The sequence below is a fragment of the Phoca vitulina genome, unplaced genomic scaffold (assembly GCF_004348235.1).
Source record: "Phoca vitulina isolate PV1807 unplaced genomic scaffold, GSC_HSeal_1.0 scaffold1, whole genome shotgun sequence".
Taxonomy (NCBI): Eukaryota; Metazoa; Chordata; class Mammalia; order Carnivora; family Phocidae; genus Phoca; species Phoca vitulina.
The window spans coordinates 85,113,691-85,138,615 of NW_022589704.1; the positions used below are offsets into that span (position 1 = coordinate 85,113,691).

A 24,925-nucleotide genomic window follows, 5' to 3' on the forward strand; every position below is an offset into this window, starting at 1 on the left:
AGAGGGAATTGTTTGATAAATGCGAGTTGACTCAAAGTGGGCCCTGGGACAGTCACCACAAACACATCTTCCAAGGAGAGAATGCATATTTTGAGGGCCAAATTGAGAAAGGAATTCAACCAAGGAGAATAAAACTGGAAAAGACCCCTTGAAAAACGATTAATTTTACACATTCCATTATCTTATAATGTTCCTTGTGGGATTTTTTTTTTTCTTTAAGTGGGTAAAATCAAACATACGGCTGACATTTTCATGTGATTTGCTGCTGAGGTACAACAGTACACTTGGACAGAAGTTACAAACAACTTGGTTCAGAGACTGTTACCAATCTACCAAAGAAATAATATGCTTTTAACCTTTCCTGATTAATAGAGCTTATCATTTTATCCTGGGGCAAACTGTAAATGAAAAATAAAGTTCAAAAATATATCTACTCAATTTACTCAAGATAAAATTAAAGTATTTTTTTTAGTTTTGTGGATTATCTTTATTATCTGTGTGTAGTTTATTTCTTTATCTTTACCTTGATGTTTGCCCTTTGATTCTATCTTTGAACATGTATTTTACATGTTGAAGCCAGTTATCATTTTCCAGACATTTTTACTTTTTCTTATTTCTTTTCCTTGTGATGTTATAATGAGAGATTGCTTCTTTGAACTAGAATCTGATACCTTTTCTGGGAGTTAAAAGTGCAAAATAAATTTTGAGTTTTCCTCTACCAAGAGCAGAAAGATAACATTTAAAACATGTAAAGATATCTAATATTGCTTAGATTTTATTCAAATATGTAGGGGTAAACATTACTTATATATGGATGTATATTCGCATATGACTATAAATTACTTACACATGAAACAAACTACTTACACATGAAACAAACAACATCTCTGTTTTTGTTACATCTTTAAGTCATAATACCAACATTTAGATCCACTAGTTTTGCCTAATTTCTAATTCCTATGAAATATTTTTGCCTTCAAAGAAACTGAATCTACAGGCACTTAAGTGAAATATACATATTTATTTAAATATTCTCACGCATCACTTTTTTCTTGAAATCCAGGGACATCCCTTGGTTCGTGCCCACCTTTTTAGTCACTCCTTCAACTCCTTTGCAGACTTACCCTGCAGATTTGAGCCTTCTTTTATGTTTGCAATTTGTCCTAATGGGATCTTGACTATTTCTGTAGCATTAAATATCATCTGTTTGTTGTTGGCATCAAAATTATACCTCCAGGGCATACCTATTTCCTGAGCTCCAAACTCACATAACTGATTGTGCCATTGACACTTTGACTTTGATATGTCACTGAAATCTCAAACTTCCCACAACCAAATCTAACTATTTGACCAAATCTAATCACTTTGTCAAATCCATATCATTCTTGGTTCTTCCCATCTCAGTGATTGGCACTATCATCAATCCATTTTCTCCATCTAGAAGAAAGTCTTCTTCCACCCAGAAGCTTTTCCACTTCCTTGCCACCCGTATTCAATCCATCTGCAAGGCTTTTCGGATCTATGCTCAAAATATTCTTTAATTTGTTTTCTTCCATATATCTTTATTCAATCAAGCTAGCACGAGCTACCATGATCTTATTGGGTCAAGAATAGTTTGGACTCCTTAATAGTATTCCCCCCCTTTTTTCCCCCTTCCTCTCCTAACTTATTCTCCACCAAGCAGAGAGACTCATCTGCTTAGAAGATTCAGCAGCCTATAGCTGTACATCAAGTAATAAAATCTAAACTCCTTATCACAGACTGCAAAACCCTATATGATCTAAGGAATGTCCCCATGCCCGCCTCACTCTTAATCCACTCTATCATTTAACTTTGATCTTTTACTAGCCCTATCTCTATCTGATATTATTGTGTTTATAGCAGTGAATTCTCCTGATTAAAAATTACATTTCCCAGTCTTCTTTGAAGCAAATGTGATATATTTTTGAAAAATGAGATATAAGTAGAAATCACTGAATTGGCCTTCCATGAAAGCTATTTAAAAGAGGGTAGGTTCAGCTTGCGCAGGACTTTTGCCCTTCTGCTTGTCTTTCCTGCCTGGAATCCATGCAGTTGAAATGCTAAAGGTAAAGCAGCCATCTGCTGGCCGTAAGAAGATCAGCAATAGGATAAAAACTACATTCTAAAGATAGTGAGGAAAAGGGAAAAGAACCCCGTGTCTTTGATATTTTGTTTAGTAAGCACTACAACTGTTGGGAAGTTACTACCTCTGGATTACTGTTACACAAAAAATTAAGCCCGTTATTTATGTACCCATTTACTTACTTATATGTTCCCTTTTTTGTTACCTCGGGCCAAATATAGTCTCCATTGGTTACAAAAGCTCATGTGACTATTTCTAAACTGAATTCACCATCCAGAGGGGTGGCTGAATTCCCTTCTTGGAGTTAGGTTCAGCTTGAGAGCAGTTTGTTTGATAGCCACCATTCTCCACCAAATTTTTAGTCAACAAACTACTTAGTTTTGCTAGATACAGGTGGGGTCATCTCCAGCTTTCCTCTGGTACAATAGACTAATTATATTTATGTATATAAAATTAAGTCCCCAGACTGCCCTTTTACCAGTGCTCCTGACGGTAACTCCAGCTCCATCTTTAGCAACATACTCGTTACTATAGTTCGCAGGATGCCTCATCCCACTGCCCCGTCTCCCGCTATCATTACTGTGCTGTTTCCTGGGAGTTTCAGTTTCTGTGTGGCTATAATATGAGAGAATGGATAAAGGGCAACAGAATTCTGGCTGTTTCAGAAAACAACAGCTGTGCAGTAGAGGAATTCTCGCCTGATTTTTGGTTGGCACACGTGCCATCTCTGAATTAAAAGACAGGCAGTTGAAGACATGAGCCTCTTTGATCCTTAATGGATACAATGATGACTTTATTGTTCTTGAAACAAAGCATAGATGGACTAATGGGGTTTCCTCCCCTCAGTTCAGTCCCTTTATTCTTATAATCATGCTATCCCTAGATTCTAATTTTTTCTTACTCTCGTGTTTTTGCCCCTTCTGTGTCTTCAGAGATGTTTTTGTTTTTTTTTTTTTAAAGATTTTATTTATTTATTTGAGAGAGAGAGAGAATGAGAGAGAGCACATGAGAGGGGGGAGGGTCAGAGGGAGAAGCAGACTCCCCGCCGAGCAGGGAGCCCGATGCGGGACTCGATCCAGAGACTCCAGGATCATGACCTGAGCCGAAGGCAGTCGCTTAACCAACTGAGCCACCCAGGCGCCCCAGAGATGTTTTGCTCAGAAATTAGAAAAGATAGCATTATATGCTATTAGTCACATAATATTTTAAACTTTTTAAAGTTTAAATAACTTTTAAAGTATGTGTGTGTGTGTGTGTGTGTATAGAGATATATATAACTTATTTTCAGCCAGATCCTGTTGAGGTTAGACATAATGTCTATAATGTCTGACTTTAAGGAGTTTTCATTAAGATATGCAATATGAAAATACAAAAAGTTGAACAACAATAATAAAGGTTAATAAGTTTTCAAAATAAATTACAAAGAAATACACTAAAGCCATGCATAATGAATAACTACATAAGTAAGCGAATGAATAATTGCTATATGAGTTCAGATGAGGGAAAGGCAAGCCAGATAAAACACTGGGTAGGAGAATGAGTTTTAATTGATTCTTTAAAGTTGAATAGAATTTTAGTTGGCATAAAAGAGAATATACATATGATTCGCATTTGTTCTCTGGACCAGGTTGAACATAACAGAATCTCAACATGGAGCCTACAACAGGGTAAAGTTTCAGGGCTTAGGATCTGTACAGACTGTGGCTCAGAACGGCCAAAGGTTGCACTTTGGTATCAGACATTCTTGGAATAACATCTGTGTTTCATTTGTTGTTGTGAAGGTTTAATCTGATCTTCGTTGTGATAGCACTTAGCACTGTGTCAAGTACATAGTAGATGCCCCCAAATGGTAAACATTGGTATTACTGTAATGTAGAGCTAACTAGAGCCATAGCTGAGGATGGAACCCTGAAGGCATTATTATGGGAACAGTATCAGATATCAGAGAAGACTTGTCTAAGAATCAGAAGCTTGAATAAATCAAGAATAGGTTGAGTAAGAAGGGTTCCAGGTGGTTTGAGTCAAAATGGTTCAGAATACAGGTGACTATTGAGAACCTGTTTACTGAAAGGTGATGATCCAATGCAGAAGGCACAGAGCAGCCCAAAGCTACAAAGCCAGACCTGCCCAAAGAACTTCATACAAATGAGAAGCATAATTCTAACAATGATTTTCTATAAGTTTTGAATACTTGTTAGGTGCCCATTTATCATATCTAGCACTTTATATACGTTATTTCTTTTAATCTTTGTTACTCTAGAGGTAACTGGTGTCTTTATTAATTTAAACACATGTATAAGAGTGCCCAAAAAGAAATTTGCCCAAAGTAACGTAGTAAGTAAGAGAGAGCCAGGATTGTCTTCGAGGTCTGCCCAGCATTACTTCATGTTCATAATCAGACTCCTATTCGTTCCCACGGAGTGGCAAAGCATTTCAAAGGTAACCATCATGTAGATTTCCTTGAGAGCACGATTCATGCCTGGCCTACATTACCTAAAAATAATTCTAATCCTGGGTAGAGTCAAATGTTACTGGTCAAAATACTGAACATGTAAAACTCATAACTAACAAATAGGGGCATTATAACCTCTTCATGACACTTGCCACTGACAGTTCTGATTGAACCTGGAGGGCCCATTCCAGGGACAGAGGCTTGCCACATCTCCCCACGACTGAGTCTTTGATTTGTCATTGGAGATATGTATGCCACAGGGGCACTAATTAGTGTCTATGGGAATCAGCAAAAGATAAAGTTTTCCAAAGTTTCATTTATGTAGATAACCACCTAAACATATGAAAGAACCATTTCTTCATATTCCCACCTTGAAGAGGCAACTTGGAAAGTCATACTCAAAGGAGACACTAATTTTACAGTTATCTGGATGACAACTCAGCTTCTTTTTGTCCTTAGCAGGCAAGTAAAGAAGGCTAGAATACTAGAATACGTAAGCTCCAGTTGCAATCGCCAATTCAAATGTCACATAGGTGACATGGCCCAGTGAAGGGATTCTAGTCCAACTGCTGTGAACTAGGGGCACTTGTCCCATCTAGATGGGTCAACAGCTACTCACTTTCAGCCATTATTGCCTGCTCTCTGGGAAGCCAGCCTGGTAAAGCCAGAATTTCTGATTTTTTGAGAGATGTCACATATACAAATTTTTATGTGAAAGCTCACAATGTTAAAATGTCAGCTCAATTAAAAAGAAAGAAGGTGAAAGCAAGATGTGGGCCAAGTAAAACAGGTCTTTAGGTTGAATTAAGCATGCAAGATGCAAATCCAGAGATCTGTGAGAGCCCTTTGATCTGTTTCAAAGGTATTTTTCCTTCCTCATGTGAACCTAATCTTTCTCCATAAAGGCACACACAGCTTCTGAGTTGGTAAAGCAAATGCTTCAGGAAAAGAATGTTTGGTTATCGGGAGCAGAGTTGAGACAGTGGAATTCATTTTTATGTGTGTTTCATTTCTTATGGGATGTTACATGTCCACTGAAAAAGATATACAAATTCTAACAAAGTTTAAAAGTCTTCAAATTAAGTTTAATTAGTAGGAATGTAAAGTAAATGGTAAGTAATAAGATGCCTAGTCAAATATAAGTTGATTTAAATTTTGTATAATATTGTGGACTGTTAAATAGCATCATTTCTCACTTTTAAGGTCCTGGTATAATTTTTTTTTTATAAGATTTAGAAGTGCACTGCTTCACTTAAATACAAAGTAGCTTCTCATCAAGTTTTCAGAACAATTTAACAAAACCCACAAAAGTTAAATCATAGATAACCCAGAATAAACAGAATATTTATAACTTGGTGACAGGAGAACGCCATTTCCATAGATAATCACAGTTATTTTTTAGTGTTGTATAAAAGGCAGCAAGATGTTTGTTAATTTATAATAATGTAAGAGTCTAAAATTGAAATTAAACCCAAATGAGAAAATCTGAATAAGAAAATTCATATTTAGCTATATAACAGAATGTTTTTACACTGTCAGTGAAATGTGGTAGGGACTACATTTCCAAATGTATGACTAACAATTGTCATCTTCTGAATTTCCAAATTTATAACTAACAATTGTCATCTTCTGACTTGCCTCAGTATGTTCTCACTCTTGAATAAGCCAATCAATGAAACAACTTTCAGATTACAAACTGAAATGCCAAACAGGTATTCAGGGCCAAGCAGGTAACATAAATTAATGAAGACACAACTCCAACTACAGGCTTTTAAGTTCAAAATTTTAAAAACATCATCCCAGCCAAACAAAATAAACTACCTGTGGGCAAAACCTGGTCAGCTGCTTGTTTGTAACCCCTGCCTTAGACTCATTATCCTTACCCTTAGAGTGTAAATAGTGTATATGAAATCAATATTGTCCTTAAACAGGTCCTTGAAGCACAGGTGAAAGGAAGCTATCAGAGTTCTAGGGACATGTTGGTGAACTTGGAAAGCATGGATCTTCCAAGACTGGTTTCAGCTAAGCAGGAGCCGGGGAACTCAGATTTAGAAAGGACAGCATGAGCAGAGAGAAGCTCAGATTCACAGTCAAAAGGTGCAAAACCATTGTCTTCGACGCATCCAGAATTTAATCCTGGTTTCCTTGTCCCTTCTCATAGCAAGACTGCTATCTAGTTACGCAGACATAGGAGAAATAAGGAAATGTTAGGTCTCAATAGAGCCTATTTTGTGGATGAGCAAGTAATCAGAAAGATCTAAGAATCACCTTGCCTTAGGGGGAGCTAAATCTATAAACTGGTTGACTGATTATTTCATTGCACTACCTGGATGTTACTATATTTGCCCCTAGTTTGTCTGTTTGAAGTGATTATTCTTCACAGGGTGTTTTTCTTTCTTTCTTTTTTTTTTCCTGAACGAAGTAAGCCTCAAAATAATTCATATTTCAATTGAGCCTATGTTCTCCAATCTTTGTTTCATGGTCTGTGTTACCAACCTTTGTTTTAGTGCAAGTACGTAGTAGTGTCATGTCCGGCAATGTGTTTTAAGGCTATAATGGAATGTTCCTCTTAAACAGACAGGAACAGCACTAATGATGGACTGCTTAGGTAGCTTTGTAAATTAGATCATCCCTTCCATGAATAACCCCACAAAATTCCACAAATTATGGCTAGTTGGAGAACAATGTTCAGCAAGAGCTCAACAGCAAAGATCACAAATTTTTTTTTAAAGAACTTGGTGAACATTTTGAAAGCTCTATAAAAGCCTAAATTGGGTCTGTGTTCGATTTTCATGTTGAATGCATAAACAATCATAGATGTCAAGTAAACTTACTAACATTTTAGTTTTTATTCATAAAAATTATTATTTTGACTCCAATAAAAAGTGTATCATTAAAGTTCATTAAGACATGGAAGGGGGAATAAGAACAAAGGATGAATCAAAGAGATATTCTCTATTTAACCAGATAAGAATACTTGCATTTTGACTTGTTACCAAAGAACGTACTTTAATAACTTGTGTATGTCAAAGGAGATAAGACACAGCAAATTGGCCAAAGTGCAAAATAGAGGGGTGCCTGAGTGGCTCAGTTGGTTAAGCATCAGGTCATGATACCAGGGTCCTGAGATCAAGCCCAGCGGGGGTGAGCTCCCTGCTCAGCAGGGAGCGTGCTTCTCGCTCTCCCTCTGCCCCTAAACCCTGTTTGTGCTCTTTCTCTCTCTCTCAAATAAATAAATAAAAATCTTTAAAAAAAAAATGCACACAAAAAGTATGCAAAATAGAGTGTAAAGTAGGTTAGACTCAGGTGGGAGTCGCACAAATTCAAAATTAAAAAAGATATCTCAGTTGAGATTTACAATCCACAGGAATACACCTACCAGAAGTGACAATAAAGGTCTCTTACATCACAGGACCGGTTTTAAACACTGTATCCAATCTTTGTGACAAGATGTAAGGTACGTGACACTAATACTAGTGTTGAGGGTGAGGAGGTGTTATGGAGACAAAGTGAGCAAGCGAGTGGGCTGAGCCGAGGCTACCCAGGATAAGGACTCTAACTCACTTGAATGTAACCTCCAAAAGGACAGAGACTCTTTCTGTTTTGTATCCCCAGCGTGCAAAGCAGTCGCTGACATATAGTAGATACCAATAAATATCTATCGAATGAATAAAAGAAAGGACTGCTGAATGAATAAATGAATGAAAGTTGTTGACCCGCTTACCCCCTTTCCACCTGGGACTTTCAAAGGCAGGGTTGGAATGATGACGACTCTGTGAGCAGGAAATTATTATTTCAGAGACCTTAGGACACATCATTTGAGTAACATCCCTAGGATTCTTGTTATATGAGATAGAGGGCACTGGGGTAAAAATGACCATTACAATATTCCCTTAAATATTGAGCTTTATTCCCCAAAATGCATTGTAAATGAGAATTACAAGGATGTCACATCAATAATCTGTGTGAAAGTAAAAGTTAATTCATTAGTGTTTTCAAGACAAGAAAGAAAATGTCTTCTTTCTTTCTTTTCTTTTTCTTTTTTAAACTATGATATGAAAAGCAGGGAGGTTAAGGATAGCACATCCAGGAATGTAAACTTCTTTCCTGTCTATTTGATCATGTGTTATTGGCATTAACACTGTCAATAATTCATGGTAAAAGAGGAAGTTGCCATGAAAGGTTACCCATTGTCAGGCTATGATCAATAGGTAAGACCACAGTGGGTGATGTATTATCAAGTATCAGCCAATTCACTTTATCATGGATTTTAAAAACAGTAATAGTTGCAGTCAGTTTGTCTAACCTGAGCTAAGCTTATTTGTTCATTATCTTTTCACTGCTGGTTAAAGACTATGCCTTGAACACATTTTATTTAAGTACAGAATATCATTCTTGCTATTTAATTCCTGCAATCTGGCTGTGAGCCTCCAGAATTTGCCCCCACGTTTTGATGATGGTGTTTATATTTGAGCAAACAAAACTGTCACTTTGTTTTCCTGTCTTCCTATATTGGGTCACTTTGTGCTACATGATATGATCTAAGACAATTCAATGCAAGGAGACACATGTCCCTTCTCATTGGAAATATTAAAACTACAGCTTCCTTCTAGCCTGTGGGAAAGAAAACAAGTCAGGTGACTGAAAGCCACGGAGGAAAGTTAATGTCATCACTATTCCCCTTCTTCCACAGAAATAATACGAGATCAAGAGGCAAGAATAGCACTGATTCCTTCAGGAAGGAATAGAAAGAAAACGGTACTTTGGTTGTTTATGTTTTTGGTATTGTGGAAGGGCATTCACACACAAAAAAAGACTACCAATTCTGAATGCTTTCAAACACATTCCCAATCTAATATTATCTTGGAATCTTGGGGGAAGTGTTCAGTTATTGAAATCACTTCCTAAGTTAGGATAAATAAAATGAAACATTAGTAGCCATTTGGCTTCTTGTTTGATTTAGGAAGTAAAATCACCTGATTTATTTCCTTTTGGTTTTCAGAGCCAGACCTCTAAAACTTGAGAGTTAAACACTCGAATTTGGTTTTGTTTCATTTTATGTTTTTTTTTTTACTTCACCCAAATACTGATATATAAAATAATGCAAACATTATTGGGGTGAGAAGTTTAGCCCAGTGTAATTCTTGTTATCAAAGGCATTTGCATGTGGAAAATGTACCATATCATGATAACTACAGTGGCCACCAGAAACAACAAGCTGGTGCTTCTCTAGGAAGAAAAAAATGTGGAATGCAATAATAATAATAATGAAGAGAGGAAGGGAAAAAACTATAAAATAACTCTAATTTTCCTGTTTTTTTTTTTTCCACCTCTCCCCAAAGATTCTATTCTTGTTTCTTGAGTACACGATTTCTCTTTTTCACTTTTGCCCGTCCTTAAACTGGTTTGACAGATGACAACCATACATCCTATTACAACTCAAACCCCAATATCTTCCCCCAATAAACTTACTGCCAGTGCACTGGAAGTGAATGGGAATCATAGAAATCCATCACCTCAAAGGAGAAGCATATGAGATTGTATGTAAAGAAGATGGCATCATTTCTAGGAGAGAGTGCCACATCACTGTACATTTGCTAATTACTGGCAACATGCATTAATGTAAAAAATAATACATTTTCCTTATATGCTTTGTTTGGAGATGGTTCTGCTTATCAGTTTTTAATATGCTCTTTGAAAACTGACACATATTTTACCCATATCTCTTTAGGAACACAGGGATTCAAAGGCTGGATAAAATACTTTCATGCCTCTCAACACAAACCTGAGAGGGTAATTAAACAGATGGTAACAATAAACCGAATCTGAACACATCAGGGACTGGAGTCCCTTATTAGAAGCCTTACACAGTGAAGGGAGGGGGACCAGCAACTCTGGGGGAAGTGTTTAGCAGCCAACACCTTTATGTCTGCCCTGACCTCAGAAGCGGAAGCTAATCAACCGTTTAGGAATGGGTATCCTACCACCTGAGAGAGGGCACACAAGAGGTTTTCTGCATACTCTGAGGGGCAGGAAAGCAAAGGACTCTAAAGGAATGCAATGGTCCTTAGGATTGCCTTCAAAGATGTCAGTTTTAGACACACCAAGTCATTACTGTGAATCCACTATACCTTCCCCCCTCCCAACTCCTACACACACACACACACACACACACGCACACACACACACATCAAAATCTTCTAAGTTGGAGGACTTGCTTGAAACACAAAGCTATTTCCTTCTACATGAGGCCAAAAACGAGATATTATAGACTTCTGTGATGACACAGGTATTCTGAATATTTTCAACCTCATTCTCAGCAACAGAACGTTCTCCTATTTATTCCATCCTCGAAACATATTGGAATTCTACTTATTTCTCAGATCTTCATATTGTCAGTTTGTCCTGAGATAAATTTACAAAAGAGGGGTCTTGAAGCAGTTTAATATTTCAGCTCATAAATGTATGCATGTGGTTATTTTTCCTAGAATATAAAAATAAGCTTAAATATATAAATATTTTATACATCCCTCTGTATACCTACATCTATAGAGATACAGAGACGTGTATATATATATATATATATACTATATATGCATATATGTATAATAGATGTATATGTGTGTGAGCTTAAATATATAAATATTTTATACATCCCTCTGTATACCTACATCTATAGAGATACAGAAATGTGTATATATATATATACACTATATATGTATATTTGTACAATCTATATATGTGTGTACATGTACACACAGAGAAAATATCCACTATATGCAAGAATGGATCTTGTTGCTGTGGAGGTTTACAATGTTATTGTGCCATCACACATGCAAAGATGCTATTTTGCCATTACATAAGGCATTTACAACCTAGGGGATAATCAAGTCAGTGTTTGCTCTTCTTCTGTTTCTCAACCTGCTTCAGTTCTCTGCTGCAGTTGGCAAGTTCTTTGGGTGCCACTTATGAGAAACATTCAGCATCAGTACAACAATGATTTAGCTTAACTAAGTGCTCCCAAGCAAAGGGCAATGCTCAACATACGGTGTTTTCGATTAACCAAGGTTATAATGATGATCTATTAAAGGACATTTTTGAAAACCAGGGCAGATATTAAAACGGGAAAATTACAAAATGTCGACAAATGTAAATCATGTGACAAACATAATTTCGCAGCTTGCATGTTACCTCTTTGTGAGAGCGCATCACCATATAACCCTGTCTGATGTTAGTCTTGGGATTTCGATACTTAGTAAGTACAAAAAGACTGTTCCCATCTTCTGAGGCAGTTATACTTAAAATGACACCTATCAGCTTAGGAATTTGCCATAAAACTCTCCTAATAGTATTGACTATGGTTCCAAAGTTATTTTACAAGGGAAGAGTACAATATGAATTAAATAAGAGGTGCTGCAAATAATTTAGTGGAAAAGCGTAGTTGCTGCCACACAGAGTATTAGGTAACCTTTTTTTAATTAGAATGTACACTTTCAGATTACTGATTATGAACATCAGGGGACCCGAGATTTTGATTCATCAGTAATTCTCCTTTATGTCTACACTAAGATGTAAAAATGAGACCGCTGGCTCTAACTTGGTATTTCAGAGCCTTTCCACGCTGGTGCCGAAGCTATTCTACCTGTAATCTCTAGTACTGCTCTGCCCCCTTGTGCTACTACGGTGAACTCAACAGAGGAAGAGTTTGCCTTAATCTTTGTACATGAACTACAGAAAAACCCCACTGTCACTTCTCACTTTTCTGGCAAGTTCAAGGTCAGTGTCTAGCTATTTTCAGCTCATCTCTTCTTGATCCATGCAGAGAAATGACAAGGTAACGTGATTCGGGGTCAGCTGTATTACAGGAACCGTTACATAAACGGAGAAAGTGAAAATCAATCCTAGCTGACAGTGACTTCGGGATAATCAACGCTCACTGGATGCCTCTGTCAGCTCGCTTGCATCAAACACCGTGTGACTTCTGTCAGATCTTTTTAATAAAACTATATTCTCACTTTCAGCAAACCTAAGTAAATATTTCACTTGAGCTGAATTTTTTAGACGATGTCAGCCTTCTGGATTTGTAAACCGTGCCACTAATTCCTTGAAAAATTTCACGGGTGATACCTATTATCCCGAGGTTTGTTACTGACCTGAGACGGGAGCACTGCTGTAAAATATACCCTCCTTCTTGAGGGATCTAGGAGAGCTTTCCTACAGACTGTTGCATCTCCTGCATTACACTCAACACCGTTCCCCAAGTCACCCTCAGCCCCAACTCCTCTCTCTTCCGTGGGAACAGAAGCCCTCAGTCGATCATTTCTCGTTGAGAGATTAGGTTTCTTTCTCCTCTGGAGATGTTCATCATTGCTTTTCTTTCATCTCTGTATTTTCTGCTAGGACACGTCCCCTAACACAGAACTGGAAGCACAGCATTTAACAAGACGTTCCACGTTAGTGGCCTTCCTACCCACAGCACCTGATCTGTCAGTTCAGGGATGGAGCTGCTTTATCCCACCCACCTTGTGCTCTGCAGTACTCCATTGAAGTACAATTTACCATAATATTAGTTGTCAGTAAATTCAAAGACGGAACTCCTAAAGCTATAAAATGGATTAGAAGCAATTTAAAAAAGAATTAACAAACTAGAGTAAGAGTATACTGTCAACAAACAAATGCTCCATCATAGGACTGTAATTTGGAATTTTAATTACCCCTCTGCTTCTGTAACAAAACAATGTCTGAACTGGCAGCGATTTGAATCTCTCACAGGTCATTGAGCATTCTAGTTAATTACTCTATGAATAGCCTGTTTTTCTCCCCTCTGGAAACACGTTTCTAATGGCAGTCAAGGTCTGACAAATGTGTCATCTACATAATTAGCTAGGAAGCAACACAAAACATTAAACATGCTTTGTGCCGACAACTATCAAAACATTTCATTTGTTGTCAATTATTCATTACTTTGTAGGTTCTGAAGGGGTTGTTATTATGGAAATAAGTCCAGATGCTAACAAGGTTAGAGTTTTGGATTCAAATTAGTAATCAGAGGACTAACTTTAAAAAAAATGTATCTCATGTACATTCAGCGCCATGTTCAATCAGTAGGAGATTATAAACAAATTTAGCTATGCTCAAGTTAAAATGAAAACGATGCAGCCACGAACGTGAATTCGAGAGCTTCTGCTCCTTCTTTGAAGCACAGACTCTCCACTGTCATCGTAAACTTTCTGAACCTTTGGCAAGTCCCATTTGTGCTTGGTAAACGAGAGTTAAACATTTCACTGCATGAGCTGACGTGGGAGAGCAAGGACAAGGAAAGAAATCTCTGGTGGTTCTTGATTCCCCACCCCCACCAGCGCATATTATGTAAAAGTCAAAATTCTAGCTAACAAACTTTTGAGTGAGTCTGCCATGCCGCACACTGGTTACCTTAGGTAACCCTTGGATTTCATGAGTGTGTTTTTCTCTTTCTGAAATCCGGTTTCTTTTATTACTGCTTTAATATTGTATATAAAGCCAAGTATTGTCTTGAAAGCAGCACTCCTAATGTATATAGAGGATATAAAAAGATTTCTCAACAAAATTGACCTCTCAGTGGCAAAGAAAATTGCAGTGGAAGACACATTATTGCGTAGTCATATCTGAGGCTTGGATCTATGGAGACTCTCACTCCACTATCCTCTAGCCTTCCCTTATAAACCAAAATGGCTTACAAATGTCATCCACAATAGTCCAATAAAGATTAGGAACAAAACACTGTCCTTACATTGATGAGATAAGAAAGATTTAACTGCAGAAGGCAGTGTATAAGAACAGTTCATAAGGCTTGTTCTCGAATGAGAAAAATAGAATTCAAATTATATTTGTGTGTGGCTAGAATTTAATTGAGATGATCAGTTTATTTTCTACATAATGTTTGATCAGATGCCTGTACTACAGAGCTAGATAAGAAGAAAAGGAAAAAAAGAAAAACATTCTATCAGGAGAAATCAAGAAGACCCGTTATCTACAGAGTGTGCAAAATATGTCAGGAAATAATTCTACCCTGAGCACTGAGAATGCTCAGTTAATAAAAAAAAGATCAGCCCCTCGCTAAGAGAAAATAATTGTCTGTATCTATATTTTTCAAAGCAAAAAGGCAGCCACATCTTACACTAAATAGGACACATTAAAATAAGCTTTAATAATCTTTATGCAGAAGGAAACTAATCCATTTTCAGATCATACGATCCACAGCAATAAAAGGAAATCATCAAACTAAAAACAATTTTAGAAATGGCTGCAGACTCTCATTTAATTAACATGCAACAGATCATATATTTATGAGGAAGTCAAAATATTTAGGAAGCCTATAATCCTGTAAGCCTTAATGTGGTATAAAAACAACAAATAAATGCAAAGTGTTACTGTTATACATGCCTGCCTGATCAATGGTTTTCACATATTGATCTATAAATGGAGTTGACAGTCTGTGTTGGCTGCACATTTTCCAAGCAGCGCTATTTTTGCAGAAAACCAATACGGGCAATTACCTTTGTTTGAGATGCCAAGTCTTATCAATTCAATGTGATTTAGTGTCATTTTAATTAAATATCAGGATCCACTTCAGGACAATTTATACAAACAAAGCCTCAAACCTAACTATAAGCTTGATTTGAAGTAAACATGGACAAGTCCTACAGTCTCATAATATTTCTCAAAAACTCTGCTAAACAGAAGGCTTATATTTTTAGTAGCAATTTTTATGTCTGCCTTTTTGGCTAGCCACAACTTTGGCAAGTATCCTATAATCACAGAAGTAAGAAACAAAAGAAAATTGTTTCCTCTTTTTCTTTATAATATATTAAAAAAGAAAAATGAACATGCACAGTCTGTTAATGGAAGCAGAAGGAGTCATGTACGTTAGCATTTAGGAATGGCTCGACCTAAGTCCTTATCCTAACAGTAATAAAAAGATATTTCCCTGTCCATGAGGGCCATGAATAACGTATTGCACTTCTGTGGAGTTTACAAGATGGAAATGGTGCATATTCATACACGTGGCTGCTTAAGACACCAGCATTAAATGCCGAGACTGCTCCTGTCTGCAAATCCTAGGTCTGCAATTTCCCTGATTTGGGCTATTTAAACTCTTCATTAATATCTATTCTAAACTGTCTAGTAGGCTGGAGCTTCCCTCTTATAAATAACATCAAAGCCGCATTAAACCTTTTGCAATAGCTATTTGCTGGATTGCACATTAGCCTTTCAGCCCTTAAAGAGGCACACTTCACCTGCCCCCCATTTACGCTCACTAAGCCGTCTGCTTCTGGGTTGCGCACATTCGGACAAATAAGCAGTCCACCTTTAAGAAGTCTCACTCCGGTGCTCAGGATGAGACAACAAATCACTGAGACCAAAGAGCGTTCCTTCCCCACCAAGTGGAGGTCTCCAGATCTCTCTTACAAGGAGAGGCAGTTTTCTGCTAACCACATCCTCCCGTGTCCAAACTTCCCACCTCTCCAACATTGGCCAGGTAGCAAAGTGGCCTTTTCAAATTTTGAAAAGGCATTGATCTTATTAACTACATAAAAAATGATCATTTGGTGTTTAAAGAAAACGATGCACACAGCCAATGAAATACTAATGGAGGATTAATACCTGTTTTAAGGAAATGCTTCCGTGCAGCCCTTAGGTAATGAAAACTTTAACATAATAAGTGAATTCACCTGTGTTTGCATAGCACAGGGTCGAATAAATGTTTATATTGGCATTTCATACTGCTCCTCTGTTTAGGATACCAAGAATATAGGCTCTTCTGACATATCCAGGAGAGTTTTATATGGTGTTCCGAGCTCAGAGTCATGTTAGACATATTTTTAATTGAACGCAATAATAAAGAGAATTTTATGAATTAATGACAAAATGATACAACTGATTGGACCCGAGAACCTTTTATCATTTTCTGTCATAAGTTAAATCGTTGCGAATGTAATATCAGATTCTTACGTTATATACTCCAATAAGGCCATATTAGATTTGCATGATAGTTATGCCAGGGGACACGTAGTATATATGTGCCATATATATTAAATATGATGCAAAACATATATATGTGTGTCTCTAAGTAGTCCTAATTTTTTTTCTGTACAGATTAAATGTAAGTGTCTCTGTTTCAACAAACCATGCTGCATGTGACACATGCACACATTTTTAGAATACATCTCCTCCCACCTCTCCTCAGTTCAAGATCTCCCCCCTTGACCTCACCCCAACCTCCAACTTCTGAAAAATCAAGTTCTTAGTTTAGCTTGAGCAGATATCTTTAACAGGCTTGTTTGAATAAATATGCCAAAATACTTTACATTCTGTCAGTATCTAGTCAGAAAATTGTGCATGGAAAAAAGAGATGAAAAGAACCAAGACAGAAAGAAAATTAGTGCCATGGCAAGCTTTCAATACAGTATCTCTGAGCCAAGTTTTCTCAGTGAAATGACATATCCTCACTAAAATACCCCTTTTATATAATTATGCACTGAGCACACATAACCAAAAGTAACTTTTATTTTTGTTCCTTATCGAGGAATACATATTGCCCAGGCTAAGAATGCGGAAACAAAAGCTGGGATAATTATAGCTAATTTAACTTTGGAAAACTCTTCTCTAGCAGTCCAGCATATAACCCCCCAAACTAAAGTTATGTAACAAGGTAATATCAACAATGAGAAACTGCATGATAAAATCCTGCCCAAAAGTGAAAAATGCTAATTTTGTCTCATTTAGCAGCTGGATACAGAAATGCTCATTAGTTTTAAGAGGGTTAATCCTTTTAACTTTTGCATATTGATATGCCAATTATGCCTAATTGTACAAGAGGCATCAGTCAAGGTAATAGTGCATAAACACATGAAAGTTATTAAGTACATCCCAACATGTAATAAAGTAGGTGTTAATTGGTAGCTGAGTTCTGCGGGCTATTGAGGTGGATAATTCATTGAGAGATGGATCACTTGTAATTTCTCTCCATAATTCCTTTTGCAGTCTCATGCTGTGATGTTTTCATGCTTGTCAAAAACAACTGCGGCATAGTGCCTTTTGTTAAACACAGCCAATAAAATATGTTAGGCATCATTAAATATACTTAACTTTTAAACTTTTTCAAAGGTACAGTTCTTACTGCTAATACATTATAGAGATTCCAATAATTTACTCTAACCACTGTCTCAAGTTCATAGTTGAGGAACATTTTAGCTGGTTTAAAAGCAAAGTCAGGCTGCCAGTGTTGTGCCTCCCGGCAGACAATACTTTTAAATGAGAGAGTGAATAAAGAAAAACACATCTCTCCGGTAACTTATCTCAGGATGTATCTCCCACTCCCGACATGTAATCACTGGCTTCCTCATGCTAAATCTGTCTATAATACCTGAAGAAAGCATGATTAAAACCATGTACTTCTCAAGCTCTTGAGATGGAATTCCACGCACTTGAAATTTGAGTGAAAACAGAGAATAAATATAATCGGTAACATGCTACTCAGCAAGTTTATCTCATTTAATAACTCAGTTAGGGAGCTGAATATTTCATGGGCCCCTATGATATTAACAGAACACTCAATTAATAGCTCACATGTTTCTGCAGAGTGACTGGGACTCGCAGCCTGTCCCCAGCTAACCTATTTCCCGCTCTTGCTCTCAGTGTGAGAAACAAAATAGATCTGGGGTCCAAAAGAGTGGCTAACATTGCATAAATAATTTTGTAACATCCTATGGCCTCAGCTGCAAGTTACCACCATTATGGAAGAAAATTAACCAGAGGAGACCCATCGCAATCAGTGTGTTTAGTGGCTCAGGATGCGTGCAGGGGCAGGGAGGCAATTGGCAGTAGAGTTCATCTCTAACTATTTTATTTCAGATCTTCCTAATGACACATTATCGAGACAAAATGGCTTCCTCTCCAAACCTTCCATCGCCATACCATTTAAGCTCATTCCAAATCAAATCGTAATTCCAATATTATATATTGTTGGGAGATTTTAAGAAAGAGATTTTCACATTTTTTTTAAAGATTTTTTTTTCCCCCCTCAGTTCATTCTTAGCTAATTTTAGCCTCTGGCTTTTCAAAGTGATGTACTGTATTTGGAAGTACAAACACCACATGCTAGCATAACCTCATTATTTTTATAACACTGAAGCATGATAGTGGAGGCCCTTAAAATGAGTCAAAGGTGCTCTTCAGTCTAGCTCCAAATCCACTTTATCACTCTGGATTAAGCCCAGCTCCACTCTCACAACTGGGGATATTATTATGACTATAAGTAGGCAAGATAAAATGCATTACAAAAACAGTTTTCTCATGCACATTAGGAAAACAAATAAAACAAAGCTAAGTAGTTCTTTTTTTTTTTTTTTTTTTTTCTTTTTTAACAAAATTCTGTATCTGGGAACATGGGGGTCTTAGGGTGTTTGACTTACGGGTTCAATGACCTTCCCAACATCGGTGAGGATCATGGATTTACTTTGGCTCAGCCTGTCGTGGTGGCTGTTGGCATTTTTGATTCTCATTTGCACGGCTCCGGTGCCTTGACGGGTGGAATTCAGTGTTTCCACAGAGGTATCAGAATTCGTAGATTTCTGCATATTATAGCGTTATCCTGATAAAATATAAAAGCATTATGTTATTCTAAATATATCTTTTCCAAGAAAAACTTGGTGGGGTGCAGGTTCCTATTTATCACTAAGGTACAAAAATGAAACAAACAATCTCCGCCTCTCTGAAGAGCGGAGAAGGTAATTACTGTGTAGTTGTTTTTATCAACTGGGGCCTCTGTACGGGGACAGCGCTATACATGCCAGAGGACTTCAAAGTTCATAGCCAGCACAGCCATGCTCGTGTCGTTCCTAATTCCATTAAGGAATTCCTAATGGCAATATGATAGTCTTCCTTATGTAGAAATGCCAACTAAGCATCTTTAGGCTACATGCTGTTTGCACTCACAACATCACTGAACTTTTACCTACCCCATCCCACCCCACCTCTACACGCTACCACCCACAGCCTTTTTTGGTGACCAAAAACCTGCATATTTAAGTGAGTAGAACTGGCGTTAGGGCAAACTAAGCTGGTCCCACTGACTATGAAATATGTTGCCTTGGCCTTCTTTGCCTGCTGCTCAGCCTTAGCCCCGACCCCCACTCACAATACCCAAGGAGGGAAAGTAAAGGTCCTTTGTCTGCTGCCATCTGCCAACTGAACTAGATTCAGTAGCTTTTCGTTGGACATAATGTTGATGAAGTATATAAAGAAAAAGAAAATCAAAACCATTTATTTAGTGATATTTGTTTTAATGGAAGAAGTCTGATTTAGGCAGGAAAATTCAGGGCAGGCACATGCTAAAGGAGCGGCAGTGAGGAAACAATAATTCGGAGAAGCAAATGAAGAGAACTCAACGGTGGCAGCATCCGTGGGTGGGCTAGGAGGGCTTTAGTTGCTTCCCCAAATCCGTAATCCTTTTCAACGGCCCCTCTCCACAAGCCCCTCCAAGGAGCATATCATCACATTTAAAAGAGAACATGTGCAATGCAAACACAGCTTCTAAGCTTCTAGAAACAGACCCCCTTGTGGCCTGATTGTTCTCTCCCTGTCTCACCTGTAGACATTCCTGAGCTGGCCTGGGCACATATGTCCACACTAGAAAAAACTGCCATCAGTTACAGAAGCCAAGATAAACCAAAAGAAGGATTGTATTTTAGGGAGCTAACTGTACTGGTACCCCTATAGCTGTTGGACAGACAATGGGGCTAGCTGGCATCATGGTAATGTTCAAGCTAAGTGAACACTAAGACGGTTAGAAAAGGATGAAAACATTTTAGTAGGAGGCAAAGTGTTACCTCGTAATTGATACCAGTAAAGCAATTGAGTGATAACTTAGAAAAGAAGTTAATATTTGTTGAGCATTCACTATGTGCCAGGCAATGCACATAGTGATTTAATTCTTGCAAAACTCCCATGAGATAGACATTAAACTCATACTTTTCTAGAAGAGAAAAATAAAGATCAGAGAGACTAATAATTTTCCCAAGTATAATGGACAGAAAAAGTGGAGGACCTGTATTTTGTTCCAAAAAAAAAGACCCATACTGGTGAATAGACACATTCTAGTTAATCTATACTATGAAATATTACTCAGCGATAGAAAGAATGGACTACTGATGCATGCAACCACATGGATGAATTGCAAATTGCTGAGTGAAAGAGGCCAGGCCAAACAAAGTACTTATGGAGTACTTATGATTTCATTTATATAATATTCTAGAATATGCAAGCTAATATTTAATTATAGAAAGCTGATCAGTGATTGCCTAAAGATGGTGTGAAGGGAAAAATGGATTATGGTGATTACATGGAAACTTTTAAAGCTGATGGATATGTTTGTTAGCTTGATTGCTGTGATGGTTTAACAATTGTATGCATATATTAAAAATCAAATTGTATAAGTATTTGCACTACTGTATTTCAGTTATACCTCATAAAGATGTTTACGGGAAAGTTGTTTTGAAAATTCCTTAACTAAATTAATTAAATTGACTTAAGTTTCTTAATTCTTTATTTTGTTCATACTTCCATTTTTAGGCTTCTACATGAGTGATATAAAAACTCATTTAGTTGAGAATAAAAGAGCTATTTCAATAAGATTTGAAATAAAAATTTCAAGTGATTAAAAAAAAAAGTCTCATCTCCACTCTTCCATAGGAATCTAATAACAGCTGCTTTGATGAGAAGGATTTTAAAATGTATCAAATCCGGCCACTAATACAGACATAGGGAATCTTACCTCTACATCTAACTTGAATAATATATAGAGTATTATATAGATAACTGCTAAAAAAAAAAAAAAAAAAGTGAAAGCATTTTCCATATACCCCAGTACAGGATAATAAGTTTTTGGTTTTATTTTGTGTGTTATTTATTACTGAAACTATTAATTTTTCATAGCCAATCAGAAAGTATTTCACAATAACAAAGCAAATCTATGAATCTTTGATATTTATGAGGATGTTACTATTAAAGTCATGAGTTTTCCCAAATAAATTATACTAAAATTTGTATGGAACCACAAAAGACCCTGAGTAGCCAAACCAATCTTGAGAAAGAAAAACAAAGCTGGAGGTATTATAATTCCAGATTTCAAAATATACTACAAAGCTGTAGTAATCAAAACAGTATGATACTGGGACAAAAACAGACACATAGATCAGTAGAACAGGGTAGAAAGCCTAGAAATAAGCCCAAGATTATATGGTCAACCAATCTATGACAAAGGAGGCAAGAATATACAGTGGGGAAAGGAGAGTTTCTTCAATAAAAGGTCCTGGGAAAACTGGACAGCTCCACATAAAAGAATAAAACTGGACCATTTTCTAACACTATACACAAAAATAAACTGAAAATGGATTAAAGACCTAAATGTGAGAGCTGAAGCCATAAAAATCCTGGAAGAGTACACAGGCGGTAATTTCTCTGACACTGACTGTGGCAACTTTTTTCTAGATCTGTCTCTTCACGCAAGGGAAACAAAAGCAAAAATAAACCATTGGGACTACATCAAAATAAAAAGCTTCTGCACAGCAAAAGAAACCACCAATAAAACAAAAAGGCAACTTACTGGATGGGAGAAGATATGTGCCAATGACACACTTGATAAAGGATTAGTATCCAAAATGTATAAAGAACATATACAACTCAACACCAAAAAGCAAACAATCCAATTAAAAAATGGGCACAGGACCTGAATAAACATTTTTCCAAAAAAGACATACAGATGGCCAAAAGACACATGAAAAGAAGCTCAACATCACTAATCATCAGGGAAATGCAAATCCAAACCACAATGAGATGTAACCTCACACCCGTCAGAATGGCTAAAGTCAAAAACACAAGAAGTAATACGTGTTGGTGAGTATATAGAGAAAAAAGACCCCTCGTGCACTGTTGGCGGGAATGCAAACTGGTGCAGCCACTGTGAAAACAGTATGGGGGTTCCTCAAAAAACTAAAAATAGAAACACTGTACGATCCAGTAATTATACTACTGGGTATTTATCCAAAGAAAATTCAAAAAGATATATGCACCCCTATGTTTACTGCAGCATTATTTATAATAGCCAAGATATGGAAGCAACTTAAGTGTCCACTGAGAGATGAATAGATAAGGGAGATGTGGTATATATATGCAATAGAATATTATGCAGCCCCAAAAGGCTGAGATCATGACATTTGCAACAACATGGATGAACCTAGAGAGTATTATGCTAAGTGGAATAAGTCAGACTGAGAAAGACAAATACCATATGTTCTTACTCATACCTGGAGTCTAAAAAACAAAACACAAACAAATGGATAAACAACAACAAAAAGCAGAATCAGACCTATAAATACAGAGAAAAAATGGTTGGCAGAGAGAATGAGGGTGCGGAGATGGGCAAAATGGGTGAAGGGGAGTAGAGGATACAGGCTTCCAGTTATGGAATGAATAAGTCACAGGAATAAAAGTCACCGGAAATGAATATAACCAATAATATTGTAATAGAGTTGTTTGTTGACAGTTGGTAGCCATACCTGTGGTGATCACAGTATAATGTCCAATCTTGTCAAATCACTATTCTCAAATTTTTAAAAAGTTAAAAATTAAAGCACGAGATTTTTCAGGGTGTGCTTTCATGAATAAAGTTAGGGGAAGTGAAGGAACGAAAATTGAGGGACTGTCATTGTAATAGTGGCCTTGGGCTCGTGGTAATTAGACTGGTTGCATAAAAAGGGGTCATGATGACTTCTTAGTGACAGCACTGTCTGTACTGATCACCTTTGTGGTCTTCTACAAGTCTACAGACCTCTGGTTCATCATTGGAAAAAAAATTGTTAGGGAGGGGGTCAGCCAAGGGGATTGCTGGGATCTGTAGGATCCTTTTTACTTTACTGATGCACTCAAAGTCTGGGAGCTCAAGAAGTATTACTGCAGATTTACAAAGCTCAACAATTTTAGGCAGATAACCAACAAGGTAAATGCTTTGGTATCACTTGATCCCAAGGAATTTGGGTAGGGGTTGAGGGGAATCTATGATTAAACAAAGAAGTCCTTTAGAGAAATCTGGGTTCTCTTCCGAGTGCGTGTAAGCCTTGATCTTTCAAACTCAAAAGATGGTGTGTTTGTAATGTTGGTGAGGGGAAATCACTTAGGCTAAAGCCACTATCCTCTGACCAAGAGCATGAAGCCACTGCATTTACATAGCCTTGCCATGTGCCATTTATAGAACATGTTGCTTCCTCAGAGTCTGCACCAATTTCAATGTCAAATCAACATTTGCATTCTTGCAATGATTTTACAATCAACTGTTATTTGCCTAGTGATGAGTTACTGTCAAAAGTTTGGATTACTTAAAAGGCCTCTCATCTGACTTCTCCACCTATTTTCTTAGGGACAGGCTGCAGAAAAAAAGTTTCAGAATCTTCCTTCTTCAGACATTTTTGTTAGGCTGACTTCTCCTCTACTATGGTATTAAGGTGATTTCTCTCTCCTCACACTTTCTCTCCTCTAGCCATTACTTCTTTTCCCATCTGACCCCATCTTCACATTTTGTTGATACCCCAAGGCGCTCTAGTTTTTCTCTTTATTCAGCCTCCCTTGTATTTTGTGTTCTACAATGGCATTCACCCGATACTATTTCATAATTGTTCTCGTATTCACAAATATTTGACAGTTTCTAACTTTGCAGAGAACTGCATTGCTCTGAGAAGAACACAGTATGGCACAAAACCTCCTCTTAAAGACTTCCACCAGCAGAAAATAAATGATCCATTCAACATTTATGGAGAGTCTCCTAAGTGGCGTGCACTGTATCAGAGGCTGGAGATTCTCTTTCTTTATTTCTTTTTTTTTTTTTTTTTTAATATCAAGTGTCTTACAGGTCAGTGAAGGTGATGGAGAAAGAAATCAATAATTAAATGAGAGTAGAGTTGTGTCCAGTTGGGGAGAGGAGCAATGGCATTAAACTCAAGTGGCACTGGGAGGTGGAGAGAGAGAAAGTCTGCAAAGGAAGATCAGTCGGTGTTGGTGCTAAGTCAGGACAGTTTAGACATTTCAGACAAAGGGCTCAGCAATGCAAAAGTACACAAATAACTGTGAGATTATAACGTGGATATTGAAATGTGCCATGAAGGAAAAACATAGTACCAAGAAAGCTCAAGGAAAAGAGAAATGATGGCTTTCATAAAGAAAACGGTATTTAACCTCAGTGTGGGTGAGTCTGTCATCTGCTAGCCTCTCGGGGGGCTGAGGGACTGACTGAGAGCCCCTTCCTTCTAACCCAGCCAGGGCTGGAAGGGGCTGTTATT

The 24,925-nt window shown here is 37.3% G+C and overlaps 1 protein-coding gene across 2 annotated transcripts in view; it reads right to left on the reverse strand.

Moving 5' to 3' along the window:
* The window catches only part of ARHGAP15 (Rho GTPase activating protein 15), a 602,789-nt gene that overhangs the window by 554,250 nt on the left and 23,614 nt on the right, over positions 1–24,925 (reverse strand). For both annotated transcript variants that reach the window (XM_032411154.1, XM_032411161.1), the window contains exon 3: positions 19,010–19,188. In XM_032411154.1, the coding sequence (XP_032267045.1) occupies positions 19,010–19,174 (165 nt within the window). In that variant the 5' untranslated portion in view covers positions 19,175–19,188. The remainder of the gene's footprint in view (positions 1–19,009; positions 19,189–24,925) is intronic.